The sequence below is a fragment of the Abramis brama genome (genome assembly GCF_963993115.1).
Source record: "Abramis brama genome assembly, chromosome: 6".
Taxonomy (NCBI): domain Eukaryota; kingdom Metazoa; phylum Chordata; class Actinopteri; order Cypriniformes; family Leuciscidae; genus Abramis; species Abramis brama.
Genome location: NC_139968.1, coordinates 45,576,685 through 45,601,408, shown reverse-complemented (window position 1 = coordinate 45,601,408; position 24,724 = coordinate 45,576,685). Strand labels below are relative to the sequence as shown.

Sequence of the window (24,724 nt, the reverse complement as noted above, 5' to 3'; positions counted from 1 at the left end):
GGACTCCCCTGGTAGTTGGTGTCGTTGTCTAAACATAAACCGTCTCAATAAAGCACTCTGTGGGGCAGCAAACTGGTCTTTTAAAAGTTTCACTGTCCCTGCATAGTCTGTATTTGTCCCGTTGCCAGTTAACGTCTCCAGTACCCGTTGTCCCTCGACTCCTAAACAGTGCCTCAGCAATGCTGTTTTCCGAACTGCACTCACGTCAGCTAGTCCCGTAGCTTGTAGGTATGTTTCAAAAGACTGATGCCAGTGATTCCACGGTATTGTAGGCTCACCGGGAAGTGCGAGGAAAGGAGGTGGAGGAGGAAGAGAAAATTCAGCCATCCTCGTCGCCAATTGTTGTGTATAAAAAAGGATGCTGGACGAGAGATTTATGCATGCAACTCTCTTTACTTTTTGGACAAACCGGAACCAAACAGTCCCGGCTCCCGCCCAGGAGAGACAACCTGGTCCCACACATCAACTGTGTCGACCACCGTCTGGCCAACTACAAGAGAGCAGTCACACCGATATTCTGGTGTCCCAAGCCCCATGATCCTGGCCAAGGCTGGGAAAAGAGTGAAGAGGGTACCCTGGAACCAGTGTGGCCTTGTGGACCTATCCTCCCCACTTTACTCACTAATTTGCAGGAGGAAACAGTCGAGGAGATGGATGGAGATGGTGAAGAAGACGAGGAGCAAGAGGTCGATTATGAAGACCTGCTGTATGATGAATGGACATCATTGCCCTTGACCTTTTGACCTTTGATTAGAATCACTTTTTTCTATTTCAGTTTATTCTAATGGGGATTTGTTATACCCTATATATACACACATTTGACTATATGAGTGGTTTTCTGTTTTGTTTCAATAAATATAATACCAATATAACGGTTTGAATAGTAACTCCTTATTATGGGAGATGTTCATTTGGACCAACATGTGACAATTTTTCAAGTAGGGATCATCAACATTTGCTTATTAGACATCATAAAGACTATAAAAATACAAAAGTTAGAAAACATATATCAGTAGGGTCCATAGGGGAGGAGTTCCAGTGATCCAATGTCACGGATTTTTTACATTTTTTTGTGTTTATTTGAGTTTTAATGCACCATACATCATCTAATCATGACAATCCTCATATCTATCAATTCCTCATGCAAAGACGAATAGAAAATGGGGTGGATTGTGTCTGTAGGATGTATTGTTCAGATTCTATGTAGATTTAAAGTTTTCATTTTTCACAGCCGAAAATCAAGCACGGACACAAAAGATGATACAAAAAAATCACATATGGGACAATAATTTGCATGGGGAACATCAAAATTCCTTTACTAGACACCTTAAGGATTACAAAAAACTTGGTTAAAAAAATATACCTTTCGGGTGCAGGTGAACCCCCCCTTCCTACCCTACTACTGGGTCAGACCATGTCTAGCACAAATAGATGAGGAGTGAACCCAACGCAAAATGGCATCCCACAGCTCCTCCGAGATCCCCTCCCCTAGATCCTCCTCCCATTGGGTTTTATTTTTTTGCTGCGGTGTAAGCTGCAAAGAATAGATAAGATTGTATAAACGTGAAATAGCACCTTTAATGGTAGGCAATGGGGTTAAAAAGGAGTCAATTAGAGAGACCGCTGGAAGATTTGGAAAACTGGGGCTAAGATAGCAGATGAAAGTACAAACTTGAAGATATCTAAAAATATGCTGTCTAGGCAAATGGAATTTCTCAGAGAGTTGCTGGAAGGATGCAAATATACCAGCAATGTACAAGTCCCTAAATGCCTTGATGCCGTAGTCAGACCACAAAGAAAAAGCCCCATCAATTAAGGAAGGATGAAAAACAGGGTTAGCTGATAAAGGTGCTATAGGAAAGAGAAGGTCTGTAGACCAAAATAGCGACGAAATTGCTTCCAATTTTTAAAAATGGATTTAACTAAGATATTATTGCAAAAAAGGGAGGGAGAAAAGCTAAGAGGAGCGTGGGTGAGAGCAGTCAACGAACCAGGTTTAACAGAAAACATCTCCATACTCAACCATGTAGGAGGAACTGGTGCCCCCTCCAGAGAAATCCAAAGCTGAATTACTCTAAGGATGGAAGCCCAGTAATAAAACCTCAAGTTGGGAAGGGCCAAGCCCCCAAGGGTCTTAGGTCTCTGCAACAGCTCCTTTCGCAAACGAGGGACCTTCCTGTTCCATATAAACTCGGTGATTGATTTGTCTAATTTGTGAAAAAAAAGTCTGAGGGAGAAAGACAGGTATGCACTGGAAGAGATAGGACAATTTGGGGAGGATATTCATCTTAACCGAATTGTCCCTGGCCACAAGGGAAAGAGGCAACAGTGACCACCGTTGAAAGTCCATCCGTATCTGATCTAACAAAGGGGCAAAATTATAATCAAACAAATCTTCAAATCGGTCTCTAATCTGGATACCAAGGTATTTAAAGCCAAATGGGACAATTTTGAATGGGAAACCCTGAGCAGCATTTTGGGCACCTTGATTTAAAGGAAACAGCTCACTCTTGTCCAAATTTAGTTTATAGCCTGAAATCTGACCAAATGAACTAAGGATGTCAAGAGCAGCTGGAACTGAGACAGAGAGATTGGACACATATAGTAAAAAGTCATCGGCATAGAGGGAGACCTTCTGTTCAAGACCATATCTTGTTATTCCAGTGATGCGTGGCTCTGAACGAAGCACAATGGCCAGAGGTTCAATAGCAAATCACCCACATGTCTAACAACTAGATCACGAGGATCATCGTGTTCGGACCGCTTCCCACGTACCGACAAGGACATGAAAGGTTTAGTAGATTATTTGCTATAAATGAATAGCTAATGTCATGGTGTAACGAACAGAAACTGCTCTTTGTAAATAATTTAAATCTTTTCTGGGAGCGACCTAGGCTTTTCCGTGTTGATGGCCTGCACCCCAGCAGAATCAGAGCAGATCTTCTGTCAGACAACATCTCCAAGACGCTATTGAAGGGTTGAATGGTTTGACCAGGAGTAAAATACTAGCATACAGCAGCAGAGATACGTATTAAGATACAGCATCAGCAAGACTTTTATGTAAGGTAAAGGCTAAGTATAGTGAACATGAGAAAATGTTCATGAGAAAACAGCCATTTAACTGGCGCTATTACTTTATTTACAAACTTCCAACAACAATTTTAAAGGCTAATGTTTCATTTACTCGTACATGTTTAGGCTCGGTCAGCTGAAAACTCATAGTCACTGCGACATTCTTCGCGCATCTTATATGCACCTCATGGCAGCCCACATGTCTAACGACCAGGGGCCGGTTTCACAAAGATAGACTTTGACTATGGCTTAGATATAGTAGATAGTCAGACTTCAGATAGACATCTAAATCAGACCGTTGCACAAAGCACTTAAGACTCTGACTATCTTAAGTAGGACTACACTGCAATGCATTCTGGGTAAAATAAGACACTTTTCAAAACAAAAAACATGGCGGATCGAGTAAGCGCATTCAACCGCTCAGTGCAGATTACCCCAGCTGAAAATATGTGTTTGTTGGAGGAGTATAACAGTTACAAGGACATTTTGTAAATCTGTGAATCATCAAATCCTTCTGTCCAGCCTCTCAGCACTGGGCATCACAGGAACTTCACTCCACTGGTTTGAGTCCTATCTCACAGGTAGGTCATTCAAGGTCGCATGGAGAGGCGAGGTATCCAGACCACATCAACTGACCACAGGGGTTCCCCAGGGTTCAGTTCTTGGTCCCCTCCTCTTCTCCATCTACACCACATCACTGGGACACATCATACAAGCACACGGCTTCTCCTACCACTGCTATGCTGATGACACACAGCTCTTCCTCTCGTTTCAACCAGATGACCCCACAGTAGCTGCACGGATCTCAAGCTGCCTGGCAGACATCTCGACGTGGATGAAGGAACATCACCTGCAGCTCAACTTGGCAAAGACTGAGCTTCTCGTCCTCCCCGCCAATCCGTCTCTACAGCACAACTTCACTATCCAGCTAGAGTCATCATCAATCACCCCATCAAAGTCGGTGAGAAATCTTGGAGTAACGTTTTATGACCAGCTGACCTTCACAGATCACATTTCAAAGACAGCTCGATCATGCAGGTTTGCACTGCACAACATCAGGAAGATCAGGCCTTTCCTAACTGAGCATGCAACACAAATTCTCGTCCAGGCCCTGGTCATTTCTAGGCTTGACTACTGCAATGCTCTTCTGGCCGGACTTCCAGCATGTGCAACTAAACCCCTACAGATGATCCAAAATGCTGCAGCCCGTCTTGTCTTCAACGAGCCAAAGAGGGCCCACGTCACTCCTCTATTCAGCTCACTACACTGGCTACCTCTCACTGCTCGCATCAAATTCAAGGCATTGACGCTTGCTTACAGATCTATCACAGGCTCAGCTCCCTCCTACTTTCACTCACTCCTACGAGTCTACATCCCTACCAGAAGCCTACGATCGGCCAACGAGCGACGTCTCGTGGTTCCATCACAGAGAGCCACAAAATCACTTTCCAGAACATTCTCATTCACAGTTCCATGCTGGTGGAACGCTCTCCCCTCCCTCATCCGGAATGCAGAATCCCTGACAACCTTCAAAAAACATCTGAAAACCCATCTCTTCCGTGAGCACTTAACCTCATAAAATAATAATAAAAAAAATAAAAAACCTCCCCTTTCCCTCTAAACCTCACTTATCGGGCTTATGCTACTCTGAATAATGCCTGAACTTTGTATCTTGAGCACTTCTTGCGCTGCTTTTTGTTTTTTGCCTCTTCATGATGACTCGCTTAATCTAGTCCTACTTTGTAAGTCGCTTTGGATAAAAGCGTCTGCTAAATGACTAAATGTAAATGTAAATTTTACTTGGGAAATTTAGCGGAGAATGTAGTAACAAGAAGAAATGTTTAATTTGGAAAAAGATTGCTACGACAGTTAACAGCGTTAATCCGACCGTTGAGCGGAGAGTTAAAGACGTACAGAAAGATACAAAAACATGGTACAAGATGCCAAAAAAGAAATATTTAAGAGGAAACATCCAAAAATGGGAGGAGGACCCAAAGAGAAACTTAAAGACACCACTGAAATGGTGAGCAAACCACAAATTATGAGCCTTTTTCCCTTTTCTTTTGGCTGTTTGTAATGTAACTAATTGTTACTGCTGGTTGCCAGGGTTACATAAAGTCTTAGACCTAAGTTAGCCTGGGGTAAGAGGTGTCTAATTTTTTTTGGTCTAAATAGTCTTTATTTTTGTGAAACAGTCTAACTTGCATTAGACTAGTCTATGAGCAAATTTTAGACTTGTCTAACACTATAGACCGGTCTAAAATAGCTTTGTGAAACCGGCCCCAGATCTGCTTGGGCGAATACTGCGTATGCAGATCTATTCCGCCAAGACCAAGCATACGCCCCATTTCTCATACTCAAAACTAAAGGGCCAGGCACACATAGCTAGCATACACACGTTCCTATGGCTCTTCAGAGAAGCAGCAGTACATATGTTTTGGCGGTAGATCTGCTGGGGGTGGGGGATTTTCTGACGTACAGTACACTTGGCTTGTATTGTTCTGTCAAATACTTTGTCACCTGCTCTGTTGGGGGGTAATTCATGTACGCTATATTGTACAGCAGCAGCATGTCTGACTTTCTCACAGCAGAGTGTCGTGTATGTATTGGCAGTAGCAAGACCCGTACTTGCTCTGTCGCAACAGCAGCGTAGCAGATCTATTCCGCCAAGACCAAACATACAACATTGTCATACCCATTACCATCCCAATAAATCTGAGAGTTGTCATAACTCAAAAAGATATATCTATATCTATAAGATTGTCTGCACCTCTCACTGAGAGAAAGAACATGTTATCTGTATGTTTTGGGGAACTTTCCTGTTTAGAGCAGAGTGTAACGCAGTTCGTTGTTATGGGGAGGAGGAGGCGGGAACCGGCGAACATTTAAAGACTGCTGTCACATCAAATAAAACATAAACATCAAATAAAATCCAGGCCTGGCCTTTCTCGATCTCCACTGTCATCACTCCTCCTTTTATGCTTCCGCTCCACCGAGAGAGAAACGAGACCGGTGCATCTCACAGGTGTCACCCATTAGCAATCACACCACCGGCCTCACGCCACTCTCCCACAGCCCTCAGCCTTGTCCTGCTCGCCACACAGAGCTTGACCAATTTCAACCTTGACAAGGCTGGAAGCTGTGAATCTAATGTAGCTAATTTTCTTTTTTACAGGTCCTGTATTGGTAAAGTGAACAACTGGAGAGCCCCCTCCGTGCCTAAACCAGGGTCTTGGTGCCATCCGGATAATCTATATGTGGCTATGCTGTTGTTACAAGAGCTGAGTGCCTAAGGCAGGGGTGGATTGCTGGTGGTCTTTTCATCACGAGTGCTATGTCGTAAGTGGTGTGTGTGTACGTGTGCGTGAGTGTTGATGCACAGGTGTACGGAATGCTGATTTGCCGTGGATGCCTTATTGTGCCCTTTATTCCCTCCTGTCACGCCTTTCAGAATCATTCAAACTTAAGCTTAGTGACCTTAGGGAAAAAGTTAAATTGTTGTGGAAGTGCAGGGGAGCGGCATACAAATTCCTTATGAGTCTTGAAGTTGATTTCATCTTCTGCCTGATGAAACTGCAAACTATCTTTTTTTCAATTTATTATAATTCTGACTCTTGTCTTCAGTTGTCTGCTCTTCTGACTCGAGGTTTTCATTCATCAGATCTGCTCCTTGGGTCTTTAACTATAAATTCCCCTACACTATGACTAGTACTGTAAGTCAAATCAGTCATTGTTCACCCACTTAATTGATAGTTATGCCTGTGAAGTCCATTCTATAGAGACTGTATCTATTCCACAAATTGTGATTTCAATAATCTACTATAGGATCTTGAAAAAAATACTGCTCTACTTAGATACTACTCAGTGTACCCAAATACACAAATTTGAGGAAATGATTAGCAGTATGGGCATCACTTTCTCTAGTACATTAGAAACTGTTGCTCCGATCAGATTAAAATAGTTTAGAGTGAAAAGTAATGGACAATGGCACGACACTCACACACTCACTTAGAATCGCGTGGAAAGACAGTATTTCACGTTATGAAAAGGCTCTAATAGCAGCCAGGGCTCGGCATGTCCCCAAACTCAGAAAATAACAAAGTCATAAATGCAAGAAAAATGTCAAAATACAATGTTGAGAATAAACTCATTAAATTGAGAAGTAAGTCATTGTGTTTCGAGGAAAAAACTCATTACATTTTGAGAATAAAGTCAAAATAATAGGTTGAGAATAAACAAATTTGATCAGTGTTCATTGCATACTGATAGAAGACATGACAGTTGAATCACTTAGTCAAGCTATATTTTACACTTTCTTTCAGTAACGAAAAAATTGTTGTGAAGCAAACAGTCAGAGAGATCAATTTGCAGCTTAATTTATTGAGCAGACTAGTCAAACAGTCAAGGGTCAAAACCAGCAGATACAGCAGTGAAGACAGGGCTAAATCATAGTACAATACCAGGCAGAAGATCAGGGCAGGCAGCAAACAGTCAGAGTCAGAGAACAAAGCAGAGGTAACGTAGGCAGGCAGCAGACAGGGAGATATCCAAAACGGGTAGGGTCACAAACTATCAGGCAGTCACAGGAATAAATGCTCAGTAATGTTCACAGTAGCAAAACAAGACTTCGCACTGAGAGCTGCGAGCAGCGCAGCTAAAAAGCCTGGTAAATGAGAAACAGCTGGGCATAGTGATTAGAGTCAGAACTGGGGCTGTTGGGAAATGTAGTGTGTGTAGTGAAGGGTCAATATTCAGGCGAGGGTGCCCTCTGATGGCTGGAGAGGGAGGTTAAAGAGTCTGAGATTGTGACAGAAATACTATCAACTTTAGCTAATTATGACAGGATAATAAGTAGGCTAGCTTAGCATTACTTTAGAGTTTAGAATTTGCAAGTGGCTAGGTCTTTTTAGAAGAAAAAACGAGTCCAATTTGCACGACCATAACAACCAGTGGACGAATGCAAGATTATCAATGGCTTCACCTACACGCCATTCATCCAGGAGCACGTTCAAGCTCAAACCCCCAAGCAAAGGACATTGCTCATCGAGTTGGAAAACCCATTGCAGACAGCGGGAAGGATAACAAACCAAGGCCAGTGATAATAAGATTCACTTCCAAAACAGTGAGGGACCTCATATGGAAAGGAGCAAAGGGAAATTACTTTCTTAAGAAGAACAAGATGTACTTCAAAGAGGACCTCACGATCCAAGACAGGACTACACAGAATCTCCTTTGGCCTTCGATTGACAAAGCACGGAAAGAGGGCAAAAGGGCCTTCTTTGTGGGAATCAAGGCAATCGTAGATGGTAAAGAAATTAAAATGTAAACCACTGCTCTTTTTACTATGGATTCTGAATCTTAAAGAGGTGGTATAATGCCATTTTTACAAGATGTAAAATAAGTCTATGATGTCCCTAGAGTGTGTGTGTGAAGTTTTAGCTCAAAATACCCCACAGATATTTTTATGGCATGTTAAAATATTCACTTTTTGAGGGTGAGCAAAAACGCACCATTTTGTGCCTGTTCATTTAAATGCAAATTAGCTGCTGCTCCCGGCACAGGGGGCGGAGCTTCAACAGCTTGTGTCCTTTTACCTCACACACACATGTACTGAGAATTTCTAAAACTTTTAGCCTTTTATGTTCAAACCGGAGTCAGACAATGATGGAGAGACTCAAGAAGAAGTGACAACATGTAGAAGCAACAGGACATTTCTGAATGGTTAGTTGATGAAGTTATGTAGCTTATGTGTAGTTATCTTCTAGTCATTGATTAGCATATTCTGTCTTGGGCCCCGTTTACACATACATGGTTATTTTGAAAAACAGAGACATTTCCCTTCAGTTGTGCCCCTCGTTTACACGCAAACGGAGAATTCGCCTCTGAAAACGATTCTTTCTAAAAACTCCGGCCAGAGTGGAGATTTTGGAAAACTCTACACGTTTGCATGTAAACTGAGAACGGAGTTTTAGGCAGTCGACGTCACAGTATGCGACAGAACTTGCACTGCGTCAAAGGTGCGACCTATATTTTCAGGATTCTGATTGGCTAACATGGGCTTGAGCTTCTCGTTACACTGCCAACTACAGGTTTGGGATGGTCTTGGCGGCATATACACGGGTTTGTGTAAACAAACACTTTTCTGAAAACGGAGAGGGTGAAATGTCCGTTTATGAAAATAGCCTACCATGTGTACACGTAGCCTTGATAATCTATATGTTGTGTTCCAGGGCGGGGTTTATGTAAATTTTAGGGTTTGTGATGTCACTAACCCGGGAGGAATGTTGAGTTGTCTCAACCAGCCGTTTGTTGTAGTTTTTAAAAAGCGATTTATTTAAAAGTAAATATCTCCCTTTGCTTTGAACTTTGAGCGTCGTAACTTTGCAGATGTTGTTTATGCTCAAACAGCAACATTACACACTAACTAAAGTTAGAAAAGTCAAATCATAATCAACCATCAAAAGCACTAAATGGTTTAGCTCCGCAGTGTTTGAGCGAGCTCTATAACGCATTATAGTCCTTCACGTCTATTGCGATCTCAAAATTCCGGCCAGTTAATAATACCTAGAATATCAAAGTCGACTGCTGGCGGTAGATCCTTTTCCTATTTAGCACCAAAACTCTGGAACAGTCTTCCTACCATTGTCCGGGAAGCAGACACACAGTGTCATTTCAAAGCTAGATTAAAAACACATCTCTCTGACCTAGCATACACATAACACATTATAGACTTCTATAATTCAATGTTAGGCTGCATAGATTAGGTCAGCCGGAACCGGGAACACTTCCCATAAATCCTGATGTACTCGTTACATCATAAGAAGAATGGCATCTACGCTAATTTTAGTGTCTTTGTTTATGCCGAGGTTTTACCGCAGCCTGCCGGATCCAGGCCGTATCCAGATCTGATGAAGGACCTTCGCCTGGACCCGATGACAACGCAGTGCTGAAGTGCCAACTAGTCTCTCCCTATGGAGGATCCCTTTACCACTCCAGATAAAGCATCGTCGGGAAAACTCAATTCGCGTATCTACCCTGAAGTGACAAAATAAAATAAAATTCTGTATTAAAATTTATAAGGAAAGCCCAGTACTTTGTTTAGGCTTGGTTTGTAGGGAATTACAAACCTGCGCACATATATTCAAACGCACATAACTATAGAACCAATTCTTAATGCGCATGTGAACGCCATCAGCGTTTCTCACAGGTTCGCGTTTAAAGTCTGTGTAGAGAGAATGGTGTCGTCTTAGCGGCCCCTAATTTAATAACAAATGATCGTTGCGACGGAAGCGAATCAATCAAAACTAACTTTAGCTGGAAAATAACTTTATTAAAGAACTGCTATAAAGCCAAAACAATCTCTGTTACCATAAATTATATGTTTATCTCTGTAAAGCTGCTTTGAAACAATTTACATTGTTAAAAGCGCTATAAATGAGGATGACTTGACTTGACTTGACCACCCCTTTAACTTACTGTGAAATGAAAAGTCAGTTTGCTTTAGGTTATTATTCTTTAAAAACTTGAAAGAATTATATATAAGGTTTATTTAGGGGCCAAGCACCGAAGGTGCATAGGCACCTATTGTATCTGTTCCCGTTCCTATTATTATTATTAGGGGCCAAGCACCGAAGGTGCGGAGGCACCTATTGTATCTGTTCCCGTTCTACTTCTTATTATTCTTCCGACTGGGAGTCTATGGCAGCCCATAGAACCGATTGCAGGAAAGTTGTAATGGTTTGACATTCTGATAGAGGACAGTCCCAACATTAAATACACCAATTTTGGTGTGTCTAAGTCATTCCCTCTAGCGCCACCACCTGTCCAAAGTTTCACTTATATTTTGCTAATAACTTTTGAACCATAAGGCCAATCAACAAAACTTTTTTTCTCTAATTCCTGAGCTCATGACGATTCGATTGCATCCTATGACGTCATTTTCCATCATAAAAATATGGCCGCCATTTTGAATTTGCCTAAAAAGCTACTTTTTCAAACTTGTCCTAGACGGTTTGTCCGATTTGCATGAAAATTGAACCAGATCATCTTCAGGAAGTGCTGACAAAAAGTTATGGAATTCAAATTGATTCGTCAAACCGTTTTCGAAAAACACTCGAACAAATTGTACGTAGCGCTTGCAAAAACAGTCGTAAGGCTGTATCTCCGCAACGGTTTATCGTATTCAGACCAAACTTGGTACATGTCATCCCAAGCACGACCTGAGGCAACATTCTGTGTTTCGGTGCAGCGTCACCTACTGGTCCGGAGATATGAAAAATTTATATTTTTGCTTATAACTTCTGAACACTTTGTCCAAAAATCATAAAATTGGTCTCGTTAGATTCAGGGCAACATGCCGAGTCGACTGATATCCAATTTTACCATATCAGCCATTTTGACTGTCTGCCATTTTGAATTTTGTGCTAAAATGCTGTATTTTAAGAACGCATGAACGGATTGTTACGAAACTTGGTATGGGTCATCAGCACAATGTCCTGAAGGAGTGTGAGAAGTTTGGAAACAGCGCCACCTAGTGGTGAATTTTTTTTCCCCAAATGCTTATAACTTTGGGTGTGGTCGACTTATTTTCATGAGACTCATCTCCGTAGACTCCTGAAACCTTGCCGAGTCCTACGATACCAAACATGCTAGGTTTCGCCTTACGGTTTCTGTAGCGTTGTGATTTAGCGCTTAAAAAACATTTGGCTATATCTTCGAAACCGTTTGTCCGATCGAGACGAAACCACCATCAGAAGTTTGGAAACATAGGTCGATAGCTAAACACTAATTTCCAAATGCGAAAATATTGATAGTAAGGGGTAGTAAAATCCAATCAAAGTCATGTGTCATTTTTTACGTGTTTTTTCATATAAATGTCTATAACTCTGAAACGAATTGAGATATTTTCACCAAAATTGACACACATATGTATGGGCTCACTCTGAGGACACACAAAAAAAATGGTGGGACTGAGCCTCTTGGTGGCGCTATAATAGAACAAAACATGAAATTCCCATTGACTTCAATACATTTTTGTGAAATAAAATGCTATACTAAACAAATGCATTGGTGTAATATTACGAAACTCAGAATGTGCCATCAGCACCGTCCCCTGAAGGTACCCAAAATATTTTGAGACAGAGACTGTTTGTCCTAGACCGTTTGTCCGATTTTCACCAAAATCGAATTGTATCATCTCCAGACTGTGCCGACTAAAAGTTATGGATTTCGTGTCGATAGACGAAACCGTTTTTGTATAGCGCAGCAGCAAAGTTGAGGCATGATGCTAAAAGCACTATTCAGGCTTTATCTCTGCAATGCCTTGACATATTGACACCAAACTTTGTATGTGTCATTGTCACTTCACTCTGACCACATCACATCAGTTTTGTAACTGCGCCACCTATTGGTCGAAAGTGATAATCCATTAAATCATATTTTTATTTACTGTTTCTATGATTTTTCAGGCATTTTGGCTAAAATCCTCTTTAAATGTCTTTAATTGCTCATTGTTGCAGTTGGTCTGACACTTTCAGCAATGTTGGCATGTCTTGTCATCTGATTGTGCTTGGCCCCGATAATTGCTGCTTGCAGCTATATTTATTATTATTATTAATGCTTATATTCATTCGTAATGTGAAATTACAACTACAGGAGGTTGTTATTCTTGATCTGTTCCTCAAATTGAAGCAAACGGGATCTCAAGACTGGATACTGAACTGTGACTGATTCTCGAAAAGATTACGTGTAAGATTTACACACTTACACCCTTTACACACTCTCAACACTTTCAACCTTAATTTGCTCACTGTTCACCTAATTGTTCTATTAGAGTGTTTTTTCCTTCTTGTTCGAGTCTATGTCAATAACAATATTTTCTGTTAATGCTAGGGGTATACGAGACATTCTAAAAAGAAAAGCTCTGTTTTTGTTTTGTAAAGGTAAAGAAGCAGATTTTTGTTTTATTCAAGAAACCCATGCCTGCAAAGATGATGTGCTTTTTTGGAAGAATCAGTGTGGTTCTGACATTTGGTTTTCTTTTGGTGCCTCAAATAAGACAGCAGGTGTCGCTATTTTAAAGGACAGGTTTTCAGGGAAGGTTAGAAGTCACAAAACAGATGATCAAGGTCATTGAATTGCTCTACTTATTGATATAAACCAAGCTAAAATTATTGTTATAAATATATATATGCCACCAATAATAAAAAAAACAAATGAGTTAATCTTTCAAGATATTGAAGGCCATATTAATCATTTACGTTCAAAATTCCCCAGCTGTAATTTGGGGTGGTGACTTTAATGCGGTGGTTGATGGAAAACAAGATCGATTGCCACCTAGAATTGACAATATGGCAAGTGCATTAAGCAATGTTTGTTTACGACTGAACATAATTGACGTGGAGGTATAAAAATCTACAGTCACTTTTGTATACATGGAGTAATAGGACAGATCTCAACAATCACGTATTGATTTTTGGCTCATTTCAGAACATATAAAAGACAGAGTTGAATTTGTTACTACTGAACCATCAGTTTTTTTACAGATCACAAAGGCACATCTAAATTAATGTGTTAATTTGTCTATCAAGTAGAGTTAAACAAGGATATTGGAAGTTAAATAATAGTCTATTGAAACATAATGATTTTTATGACCAAGTTAAGAATTTAATTGTTAAATATTGGCAACAAGCTTCTTTGATTCAAACTTATGGGAAAAAGGGAAAACTCATAGGAAATATCCATTGTAAAATCCATTAAAAAAAGATAATGATTACAAAATAATTAATGAAATAATTAATCAAAAATGGATGGAAGCAGGAAAAAAAAAAAGTTTTTTTGGTTTAGAAAAAATAAAATAGAGAAATAACTTCTGTAAACAAATTAATAATACATGGACTTACTAATGCTAATCCCAAGGATATTTCTTGTTTTGTTAATCAATTTTATAGTGAATTGTATAGTTCAAATAATCAACTAAATGATGCAGATTTTTTTCTTAGTAATTTATAAACCAGTATTAATAAGATTACGCCAGACTACAAAAAAATCATGTGATAAATAATTAAACATTGAGGAAATTAAATTAATTTGAATACATTTTTCATCAACCAATTGCCTGGATTTAATGAATAAGAAGCAAATATAACAGACAATATAATCATGGAGGCGCCCGCTCGGTCACTTGTCTTGCACTGCACGTTAACTGGAGCGCATCTCAAACGAAACTCAGCGTATGCCTCACACAGACATGAGAAATACATCAAATACACAAAGCTTGAAATGTCTTTAAACTAAATAATTCAAAACGAAAAGAAAAAGGCTACTCTCTGATTATGTAATCTATTATGTGCATTTCTCTCTGTATACTGTAGGCGCGTTCACTACGGAGATGGCGATTGTCAACTTCATCTTTGCAACCGACACTGAAAGAAAACACTAGTTTATGAATAAAAATCAATGCACGCGTCACCGGATTTACAAATGCACATCTTGCTTGTTGCACGCACACATATTATGTCGAAATAACGAGATATTATGTTGAAATAACATTATTATTAATAATAGCCTACATCTTTTAAAATATTTGATTGAATGCTGAATGTTGCGCTTGTTGAATTTAATAAAATTAAAACTTTAATTGTGATCATTAAAATAATTGAATATTAAATATTTAGTGGCCAAGTTTTGCCGATTCAATATGTGACTTATGAGAGATCTGTCCCTAAATGGACGTATTCTACTTTCAAAAGCAGAAGGGATCTCAAGGTCTGTTTATATATCTATGTCAGCAAATATTATTCCATATACAGCATCGATGCGGTGAAAAGTTGCCAAGCCAGCAGTGCCTGCTTATGAAAGTTTGCCAGTTTAACTGGGATTTTTTCAACTGAGAAATTACATTTTAAAAGAAAATTAATGCCACCAAAAGACTTAAATATGTAATTTGGGAAAGCATTCCATACACTATCTTTATTTTTTAATAAATTCGATTATCCATTCTATTTTAAACACATTATTGAGATCTATAAAATTGAAAACTTCAAGGCCACCAAAGTCTTTTTTTTTTTTTCTTTTTTTTTAGATTTAGATTTTTTGTTTAGAATATCTTTCCGTAAATTGTGTATTTTCTTCTTCCAAATAAAATCATAAAGAATCTTATCTAATTCCCTGACAACATTATTTGGAACATCTGCTGACATAGATATATAAACAGACCTTGACTTCAAAAGTAAGATGTGCTTCCTTATACAACTTTTTATTTTACTTGGAAAATATCACATTCATGTGAAAAAAAATGGACTAAAGCTAAGCCAAGCTTTGAACAATTTATAAAAGAGATTAAACAATATGGTAACCCATTATATAAAATTAAGAACAAAAAAGCAAGAAAGACCTATGAAGCTTTTTGTTACTTTAAATTATTGTAATTTTACCCCTGGCATGAACTACTTTATTTTACATGTTCTTATGTATGTTATTTTCTACTTCTTGTGAGATGTATATGCATGTACACATCTTTGTATATATTTTGTTGCAATAATAAAACATAAATAAAATAAAAAAATGATCGAATGCATTTATTCTCAAAGTATAATGAGTTTATTCTCTACATTTTATTTTGACTTCTTTCTCAAAAAAAACAATTCTCAAAGTTTCACAAAAAAAATTTTTTTCTCGAAATTTAACAAGTTTAATCTCGCATTATAATGACTTTAATCTTGAGATGGTTTTATTCTTTTATTATTGCTTGGCCCTAATCCTGTTCTGTATGCAATAAATTAAATGCAACAATAATTATAATAATACTGATTATAATAATACCAACAGAGTTGTTTGAGGAAAGTTAATGGTGCTCTAATTATTTTATGTTTTTTATGTAAGATAGGTTATATATAAAAAAAATCTTAGTAAATGAACTTCCATAAGCCCATAGAGTAGGCTAGGCTTGTGGTCTGGGTTTAAACATTTCGACACCCAAAGTGAAGCATTCACGTGACTGGAAACAAAGCGAACCTTGGTTTTTCGTTGATCACGTGTTTCTCTGAAAACACAAAGCCGCTCAGTGACTGGGGGAACGTAAAAATAAAATAAAATAAACCTGTGTGTAGCCTGAGATAAAATCCTGCAGGCGCCTTTGATAGGGACCCTCAAGAGTGCTTCTGGTTTAGATTTATGGAGTAAAAAGTCTTGACCAGGGTTTAAAAACGTTCGTACTGCTTCATTTTGGTATATTTGCATTGCATTCTTTTACTATTGCACATCTGATTAGTCTCAACATGCTTTAATTTTTTGTCGCTACGTTTGCATCAAGGTCAAATTAAAATATCTGGCTTTGGTCTGCACTCTGGAAGTGTTCAGTTAATTCTGCTTACTGAAACTAAAATATATAGAGGGTTTTCACCTACGTCACGATTTGGTCAGTTACCCGGATGCGCGGCCATATTGGAGGTACTCGGATGTAAACAACGGCATGGATTGCACTGTTTATGTACTACTGAACACATTGTTACACTAATTTCTGATGTCTAAACCACGGGAAAAACACATGGAAGCTGCGAAATCATATAGAGAAGGACTTAAAGCAGGAAAGAGCTCAAAATTTTGACAAACTTAAGGTAATATGTGGTAAAGATCTGAACGAGCTAGCTTCTCTAACTAGTCCTTACTTCATATCCCGACATTGGCTACGTTCAGATTGTCAGTCCAAAAAAAAGCACATGAAATCCGTTTCAAGCTACATCCATATGTGGTTTAATATCCTATTCAAATAACATATCAGGAAATCCACCAGTCTGAACGCTCTTCCGCGTGGTTTATGTGACTTTCTCACGCCACGTAAAATGTAAACATCAGACGTTGTTATAGGGAACATGCTGAAAGTCGCTGCCGAAACAAGGCTGTGTTGTTGCAAAGTGCCGGACGAGCAGAAAATTATTATTTTTGAAAAGTATTTTGAAACCGCCGCGGAAAAAGAGTTGTGCATACAGTACCAGCCTCCTACAGTTCTGCAGCTTGAGACGCAGTAACGTTAGTCCAGCGCGGCGGCTATACATTTCCATATTGTAAAATTTAAATAAGAAAACATTTATATTGCAAATGCAAACCCCTCCATCAACGCAACATCATTGCCGTATTGTCAAAGAGCTGCATGGACACACAAATCGGATCTGAACAGTTGCAATACAGTGTGGACATCATTTTAGATCATATTCCAATCGGATACAAAGATAATCGGATTGACAGTGTGTATGTATATAGTTAACTATTTTACGTCAAAATTTTAGCCATAGTTAACGCTTCATTTACACATGTGGCTGATGCTGTGCCTCTCTCAACCACAAACGCCATCTTTCATCAGTTTTTTGCACTCTTCTCTTTAACTTTCGGCAGTCTATAGAACTAGAAATGTTTTTTCTCGGTGCGACCGATGAGTACAGACCAAAACTTGACCATTTTTCAGAAGCAATAATCAGCCAAATTTGCGAGTCCGTTCAGTTCAATGGCACTGTTTACGTTCAGTGCCTCCAAAATGGCCGTCTTCCGGATTGATGACGCGTCGTGAAAACCCTCTATAAAAACTAAAAAATGTGGTCACAAAATAAAAATATTAACTTAAAACTATAACAAACTCATTAATGAAACCAATAAAAACGGAACTGAAAGTTATAGCAAATTTGAAAAAGATTTTAAAATAAAAACGAATTTAAAATGCACAACTATAACCTTGCATAACCTAGATAATAGATTTTATGTGTATTAAAAGTTTATATGTAGCCTATAAAAATGTATGTGAGGGCCTTTTACGTCGGTTATAAGTTTCTTCCTGGTGTTCAAATCTACTTTAAAACATAAATGTAAGAGCGCAGTGAATAAACTAAATTAAGTAAACCTGATGTTGGCTACTATTTCATAAATACTTAATGAATAGCTAATTGAGGAAACGTTGCTGCATATATTTAATTGATTCTTACCGGAAAATGATGCCATCTCAACACCAACGCCTTGAAATCTAAATGGAAAGAAAGGCACTGAAAGACTCGTCACACCCACAGGAGGCTGGAAAACAACTGTCATTCTGTATTGATTTCATTGAATTAAGAATGAAGCTGTGTTATGTGTTCCAGTTCCAGTTCCAGTTTTTAAACTTCTTTAATTGTTCTGTTATAGAATGATACAAACTCATCTTCATTATTCAAAATTCGTATTCAATTAAACAATCATAAAAATCATAGCAATTAAATACAACTTGTTATATATATATATATATATTGGCTCCTGACCTCCTGATCTCCAGGAACTAAATGCCCTTGTATACGTGCATAGAATGTTATCTTACAATTAGATTAAAAAAAGTTTGTTGAGACAAACTTTAAGTTGGCTTGAGAAAGCCGGACCAGAAAGTTTGAATTAGTTTTAAAATATTAAAGTTTGAAGGTTTTCAGTTGAAGTAGTTTGAAGTGTTAAGTAGTTTACAATTTAATAAAAATTAAAGACATGTGAAGGCCAAGTATGGTAACCCATACTCGGAATTTGTCCTCTGCATTTAACCCATGCAAGTTAGTGTAGATGTAACGGTTCTCTGTGGATCAGTCTCACTGCGCTGTGTATGTGGAGCTGCATCTGCACATGGGGAAACCAAGCTGAATCAGGATAGGCATGTTGACATCACGGACAGAGACAAACAGCCCAACACAACGCACAGTAAGTCAGACGGAGGAATAGCATTAGAAGCCATGCAAAATAAGCTACATTTATAATTCAGCTCTGAGTCTAAAACTAGTGACTCACTCGACGCCAAACAAACGGCATTCATCTGGAAAAAGCAGCTGAGAAGTTTGAGATATCCATGACCAATGTAATGGTGGTTGTACATGATAATGCTGCGAATGTTGTTGCTGCTCTACGGATTTTGGAAGAAAAGCATGGGATTGCTTCTCTCAGGTGTGCTAGTCATACATTATAGTTGGTTGTCAGCCATGCTCTAAAGGATCCCCAGATCAGCAGGGCACTGAGGGCTGCAAAGAGCCTTGTGGAACATTTAAAAAAAAGTGAGCTGGCCAGCACAAGGCTGAAAGCAAAGCAGCAACAAATGGGTACCCCCGAGCATACGTTAATACAAGATGTATCCGTAAGATGGAACAGTACTTTGCACATGATCAGCTGCCTGCTTGAACAGAGGTGGCCTGTGACAGCAATGCTTTCAGATCCTGATGTCACACCACAAGGGAAGCTCTTCTTGGATTTAAAACGTGATCAGTGGAGCCTACTTGAGGAAGTGGAACAAGTCCTGAGGCCTTTTGAGTGTGCCACTGTCTTCCTGAGTTGAGAGTCCTATGTGACTGTGTAATGGTGGTGGCCGCCCTAACATGAATAAATTATTTTAAAGAAAACTTTGGGCGCCAGACAGGATTAAAACCTGTCAAAATTTAAATTAACCCAGGATAGCAAGACATAAATGAATAACCACCTGTTACACAAACAAATCAAAATAATAATCCCAGAAAATTTCAGTTCACAATGGGATATTTATTCTTCAATGATATAATGTTCATAATAACAATTATAATAATAATAATAATAATAACACAAACTCCTTTTTAAAAAAAGGAGAAAAAATCAAATAAAAATAAAAACAAACAAAAAAATAAAGTTCAACACTAGCAGTAGTTAACCAGAAATCCGGTCTATGAAATCCGTGCAGAAAAACGCGTCACTCTAATCCACATTTGCAGATTCGTGTCCACATTCATTCACATTCATTCATGTCCATAAAAAAAGAAAAGAGAAAAAAGTAAACATTTGATAAACATCTCATTCATTTCGTTGTAAATCAACAACATCAAACAACAATTTTAACAGGCAGCAACAATTAGGAAAAACAAAATGATGTTTTATTAACAAAGTTCGGGAGGAGCACGGTCAAATAATCAAGCAAGCAATCAATCAATCAATCAATCAATCAATCAACTCATCAAACAATTACCATGTCTACCCTATCAGCATGAGAGGAAGCATATATATATTCACTCTGTCTACTCACCTAACTTCCTTGACAGTTTCAGCATCCCTCCACCACCTTGACTCCTCACTCTTGGCTTGTTCTTTCACAGCCAGGAATACGGGGGGAGTACTCTGGGTTCGGGCCAAATACCGAGCCCGGAGCCCTCTCCTCGGACAGCACGCCAAATACGCATCTGACTTATTTGTAAGTGTGAACTCGTGAAACACTAAGCACACAGAGTGTGCGAATGTGCAAGGTGTGCGTGTGTAGTAGTGTGTGTAATGGCGGCGCAGAGGTACTGACCAAGTTTGCAGGTATGACGGCAGCTAGAGAGTATCGCGGGTCATCGTCAGACACCAAGATAGGCGGATAAGCAGTTTTGACTTTCTTCAGAACAGCTCAAAATCAGTCGGTCTGGAAGTGCAACGCTTCAGTCGAACTTCGCAACGCACCAGACATAAAACTCAGGAAGCATCAGATTGACAAGCGGCCGTCTTTCCCCAATAATCCACCGTACTCACAACTGGCAAACTCTCATGCAAACAAACGGATGACACGTCTTTTCCAGGTACGACACACTTCCCTATATCCAACTTCCTTCCGTCGTTAATTGAAACACTCCACCCATTCACGAAAAAAGGAAAGTGAAAGTAAAATAAACAATGTTGTGGCACAGATTCTCTTCACTGCCACAACGGTTTCCGCTCTACCTCCGCTGGTGAAGGGCCTACAGAAGTCCAAATGGAGCACATTATTTGAGAACGCAGCTGTCAAGGCTTTCCAAGGCGTTGCTGCACAGGAGATGACATCAAGATGGGAGTGGGAAACTAAATTCAGAGATGATGGAGAAAATGTATGTATTATTGCAGCAGCCCTTGACCCCAGATTCCGCAAACTAAAATTCTTGCAAGCAGAGGACATTTTAAAAGTTCACCTCAAAGTTAAAGGTCAAGCACTGGAAGAGAAAAGAAGAGAGAGGGAGCAAACACCTGAACATCAAGGTGGGGAACAGGATGACTCAGTCAGTGCAGATACAACACTTTCAGAGAGGAGGCCAGTTTCTCTGCTGGACACTTTGCTCGGTTCGGATTCAGATGAGCACAGTAACGGTGAAGAAGACACTGGTCACGTCCAAGATCAAGATTCTCACAGCGAAGCAGTGAGGAATGAGATGCTTGTGAGGAATGAGATACTTGTGTACTTTGGTGAGCAGGCCATCCCAAAGAATGAAAATCCATTAAAATGGTGGAAAGAAAATGAAGCAAGATTTCCCCCTTGGCCATGCTGGCAAAGTGTTACTTGTCTATGCCTGCAACTTCAACCCTATCTGAACGCCTTTTCTCAGTCGCCGGCAACTTTGTGACTAAAAAAAAGAGCAAGCCTGACTTCAGAACATGTAAACATGCTAACATTCCTCCAATGCAATGCTATTTGAGATCTTGCTGACGTACAATCCTGACATTGATATGCAGAATTTAGTTAGATTATCTGCCTTTTTTTTTACGGAGCCTGGGAAGTCACCTGTGGGAGATAAAACAACAATCTGTGGTGACGGTTTTGCAATTTGTCTGCTCCGTTTATAAACCGTACTCACAAATTCTCAAACTGTTCCCTCGGTTTAATAAACCGTACCTACGAGTTTCTAATCCGTGCTCTCAGATTTGTAAACCGTGCCTTCAGTTTTTGCAGTCTGTACACACAAATTCATAAACCGTGCCCACGCTTTCACAATCTGTTCCCACAGGTTTGTAAACTATACTCACGGATTTGTGGCTCGCCCTCATTTTAGAAGAACACCAGCAGGAGGTACGTTGTTAACGAATCTTATTGTATATTGTTTTATTGTGTATTAAATGGAATACATCAAATTGTCTTAACTGCGTCTGCATGCTTAAAGTGTAGCGGGTATGGGGTGGAATATACAATTTAATATGAATGACGTGCATCAAAATCTTTTGTTTATTTGTGATCATCTTAAAGCACTTTATTATTATTGTCTAACCAGTATTATTACTCATATTTGACGAATTGCTCTGTTCCTTTTTTGTAAGTTTTGGACAAAAGCGTCTTATAAATATGTAGCCTAAAATGTAATAATAATTATAATTATAACTATAAATGTGTCTTTATAACCAACCTGTGTCTGGCCAATGAGAGTGTACGTGAGCATCCTTGGTGACCTGCGGCATCGATAATGCCATGAAGCACTTGTTGTTTCAGGCAATCTGGTACAATGAACTGATAGAGCTTGTTGTTCATGTTGTGATCTCTTTTCACTTTAAATAGCATACCATCTCACAGTGTGAGTTTGTTCCAGTGCTTGAGCAGCTTGATCACACTACGAGGCTCCTTTGTACGCTCACGTTTGTCAGGTCTCTTGTGCCTCTGGACATAGTAAACCACTCTACTCACGGTGCTGTCGTGCTCCTGCATAGTCAGAAGAGTGCTTTAGGCAGAGCAGTGGCACAATCCTCTTTCTCCAGATGAGGGATGACTCCCGTCCCCATTACACGGCTTGTCCCACCAGAGCAGTGTGCATTCAAGAGGGCGGAGATTTCCTGAGATGTTAACTTGCCCTGGGAAAGTTGGCGGGAGAGATCAGAGCTTGGCTCAACATCTGTGCTCACAAATTGACAGTTGTTTGTGTATCTGAAAGCATCTTGAACTGTTTCATCCAACACGCCATTCAGTTGATGTAACAAAGCATGCTCACAAGGCGATGACTGACACTGGACTGGACAAAAGGCTTAGTGCATCACTATAGCGACCCCTGCCCTGTTCTCCTCACACCACAACTCAATTAGTCTCCTCTGACCGTTGTTTTGTCTAATCCTGGCCTGTCTCTGCTCTCTTGGCTACATAGCAGGCTCATAATTATGACTGAGGTCTGTCATACGAGTAAACATTTACAATTTCCTCAGCGTCCGAGCTGTCATTGCGATCCATTACTTTCCTATTGTTTACTTTGACCGCACTCACTCCCGTTACGTCACGTCCGGTTTGGCAGTTTTCAGATGCAGAAGTAACATTTTCTCACAAAAACGACTCCAGAAGCCTTAATAACGTTTTATAAGTATATATTTATATTTAAATCTAGTTCCTACATTATGTTTCTATACATTGACTCACTGGGTACTCTAACCTGCAGTATGCCCTTTAATAATGTCACGCATGCAGATGCTTCTACACACATCTGTGAGAGAATGGGTCGCTCTCAGCTCAGTGAATTCATGCGTGGAACTATGATCGGTTTCCACCTGTACAATAAGTCCATTCGTGAAATCTCCTCACTACTAAATATTCCACGGTCAACTGTTAGTGGTATTATAACAAAGTGGAAGCAATTGGGAACAACAGTAACTCAGCCACGAGTTATGGTAAGCCACGTAAAATCAAAGAGCGGTGTCAGCTCATACTGAGGCTCACATTGTGCAAAAGTCACCAACTTTCTGCAGAGTCAACAGCTACAGCCCTCCAAACTTCATGTGGCCTTCAGATTAGCTCAAGAACAGCCCGTACGAAAAAGAAGTATACTTAAAGTTCATTTTATGAAGTATACTTAAGTAATGTTCAAGTATATTTTTTAAGTATACATTATGTAATAAGTATACTAATGTCAATATGTACTAGTAGTAAACTTGTCAGTGTACTGTTTTAATACCGCTTGGGACTAAATTGGCCCACTTTTCGTATATAAAAGTATATGTTTAAGTGTACTATAAGTGTAACAGTAGTAAACTTTAAGTGCACAACTAGTTCATAATTACGTTTCTCATTTGTACTGCAAGTGAACTTATGGGTATAATGGGTACTCTAACCTGCAGTATGCCCTTTAATGACGTCACAGAGGTGGTGGAGTAATAACTACTTTTAATGAGTTTGTTTGAGATCGAATTAATGCGAGATGTTTTGCTATAGATTACAGACATGCATCTGAGGACTATTTCTCATTTTTCTCAGTTATTTTGCTTTATTTCCAGATTCAATCATCGGCTCGTTCTCACTAGAGCTCGTTCACACATGCGCACTCTTCAAAAAATCTCTTAACGAACTAAAAGACGTTAATGACATTTGTATATATTCTGAATAAAAGATATAGATTGTACTGAATGTCCGCTTGCTTATTTTGCTCAAGATAAGGATTTATTGAGTCCACATGTCATCCAAACAAGAAAGTCTGCTTCTAACCAAAGGTCGAGATCTGTCGCTCCAAACACACCATTTTCATTTCATTAACTATAATGCAAAGCATCCAAATAAAATCAAATGAGATCGACTCAGAAAATACGTCAATGAATGCACGCGTCACCTCATCCACAAAAACACATCTTCTTTGTTGCATGCACAAATTATGATACACTAATGTAAAAGAATACATTTATATTCACAAAAATGTCTCTATTTGTACAAATTCCTGCATATCTGAATTTTGTGCAGTTCAGTTGAATGTGTTTTCGACTACCTCTGTTAGTGGTCAAAAGTGGACGAGCTCAAAACGTTTTAGACCCGTTTACACCAGTATTTAGCACTGTCTACTTGTGATCCGATCGACCAAAACGCTTCTTAATACCAGCTGTAAACACGGCCTCCATCTCCATGTTCACAAATTGCAAATCTCTCTTTTTAACACACACACACACACACACACTG

The 24,724-nt window shown here is 39.3% G+C and overlaps 1 protein-coding gene across 1 annotated transcript in view; it reads right to left on the bottom strand.

Annotated features, from left to right (window-relative positions):
* LOC311085316 (uncharacterized protein) overlaps nucleotides 1–18,078 on the bottom strand; it is a 63,983-nt gene extending 45,905 nt beyond the window's left edge. The window contains exon 1 of the mRNA XM_084117785.1: nucleotides 18,045–18,078. Coding sequence (XP_083973911.1) covers nucleotides 18,045–18,060 — 16 coding nt within the window. The 5' untranslated portion in view covers nucleotides 18,061–18,078. The remainder of the gene's footprint in view (nucleotides 1–18,044) is intronic.
* Nucleotides 18,079–24,724: the final 6,646 nt, after the last annotated feature.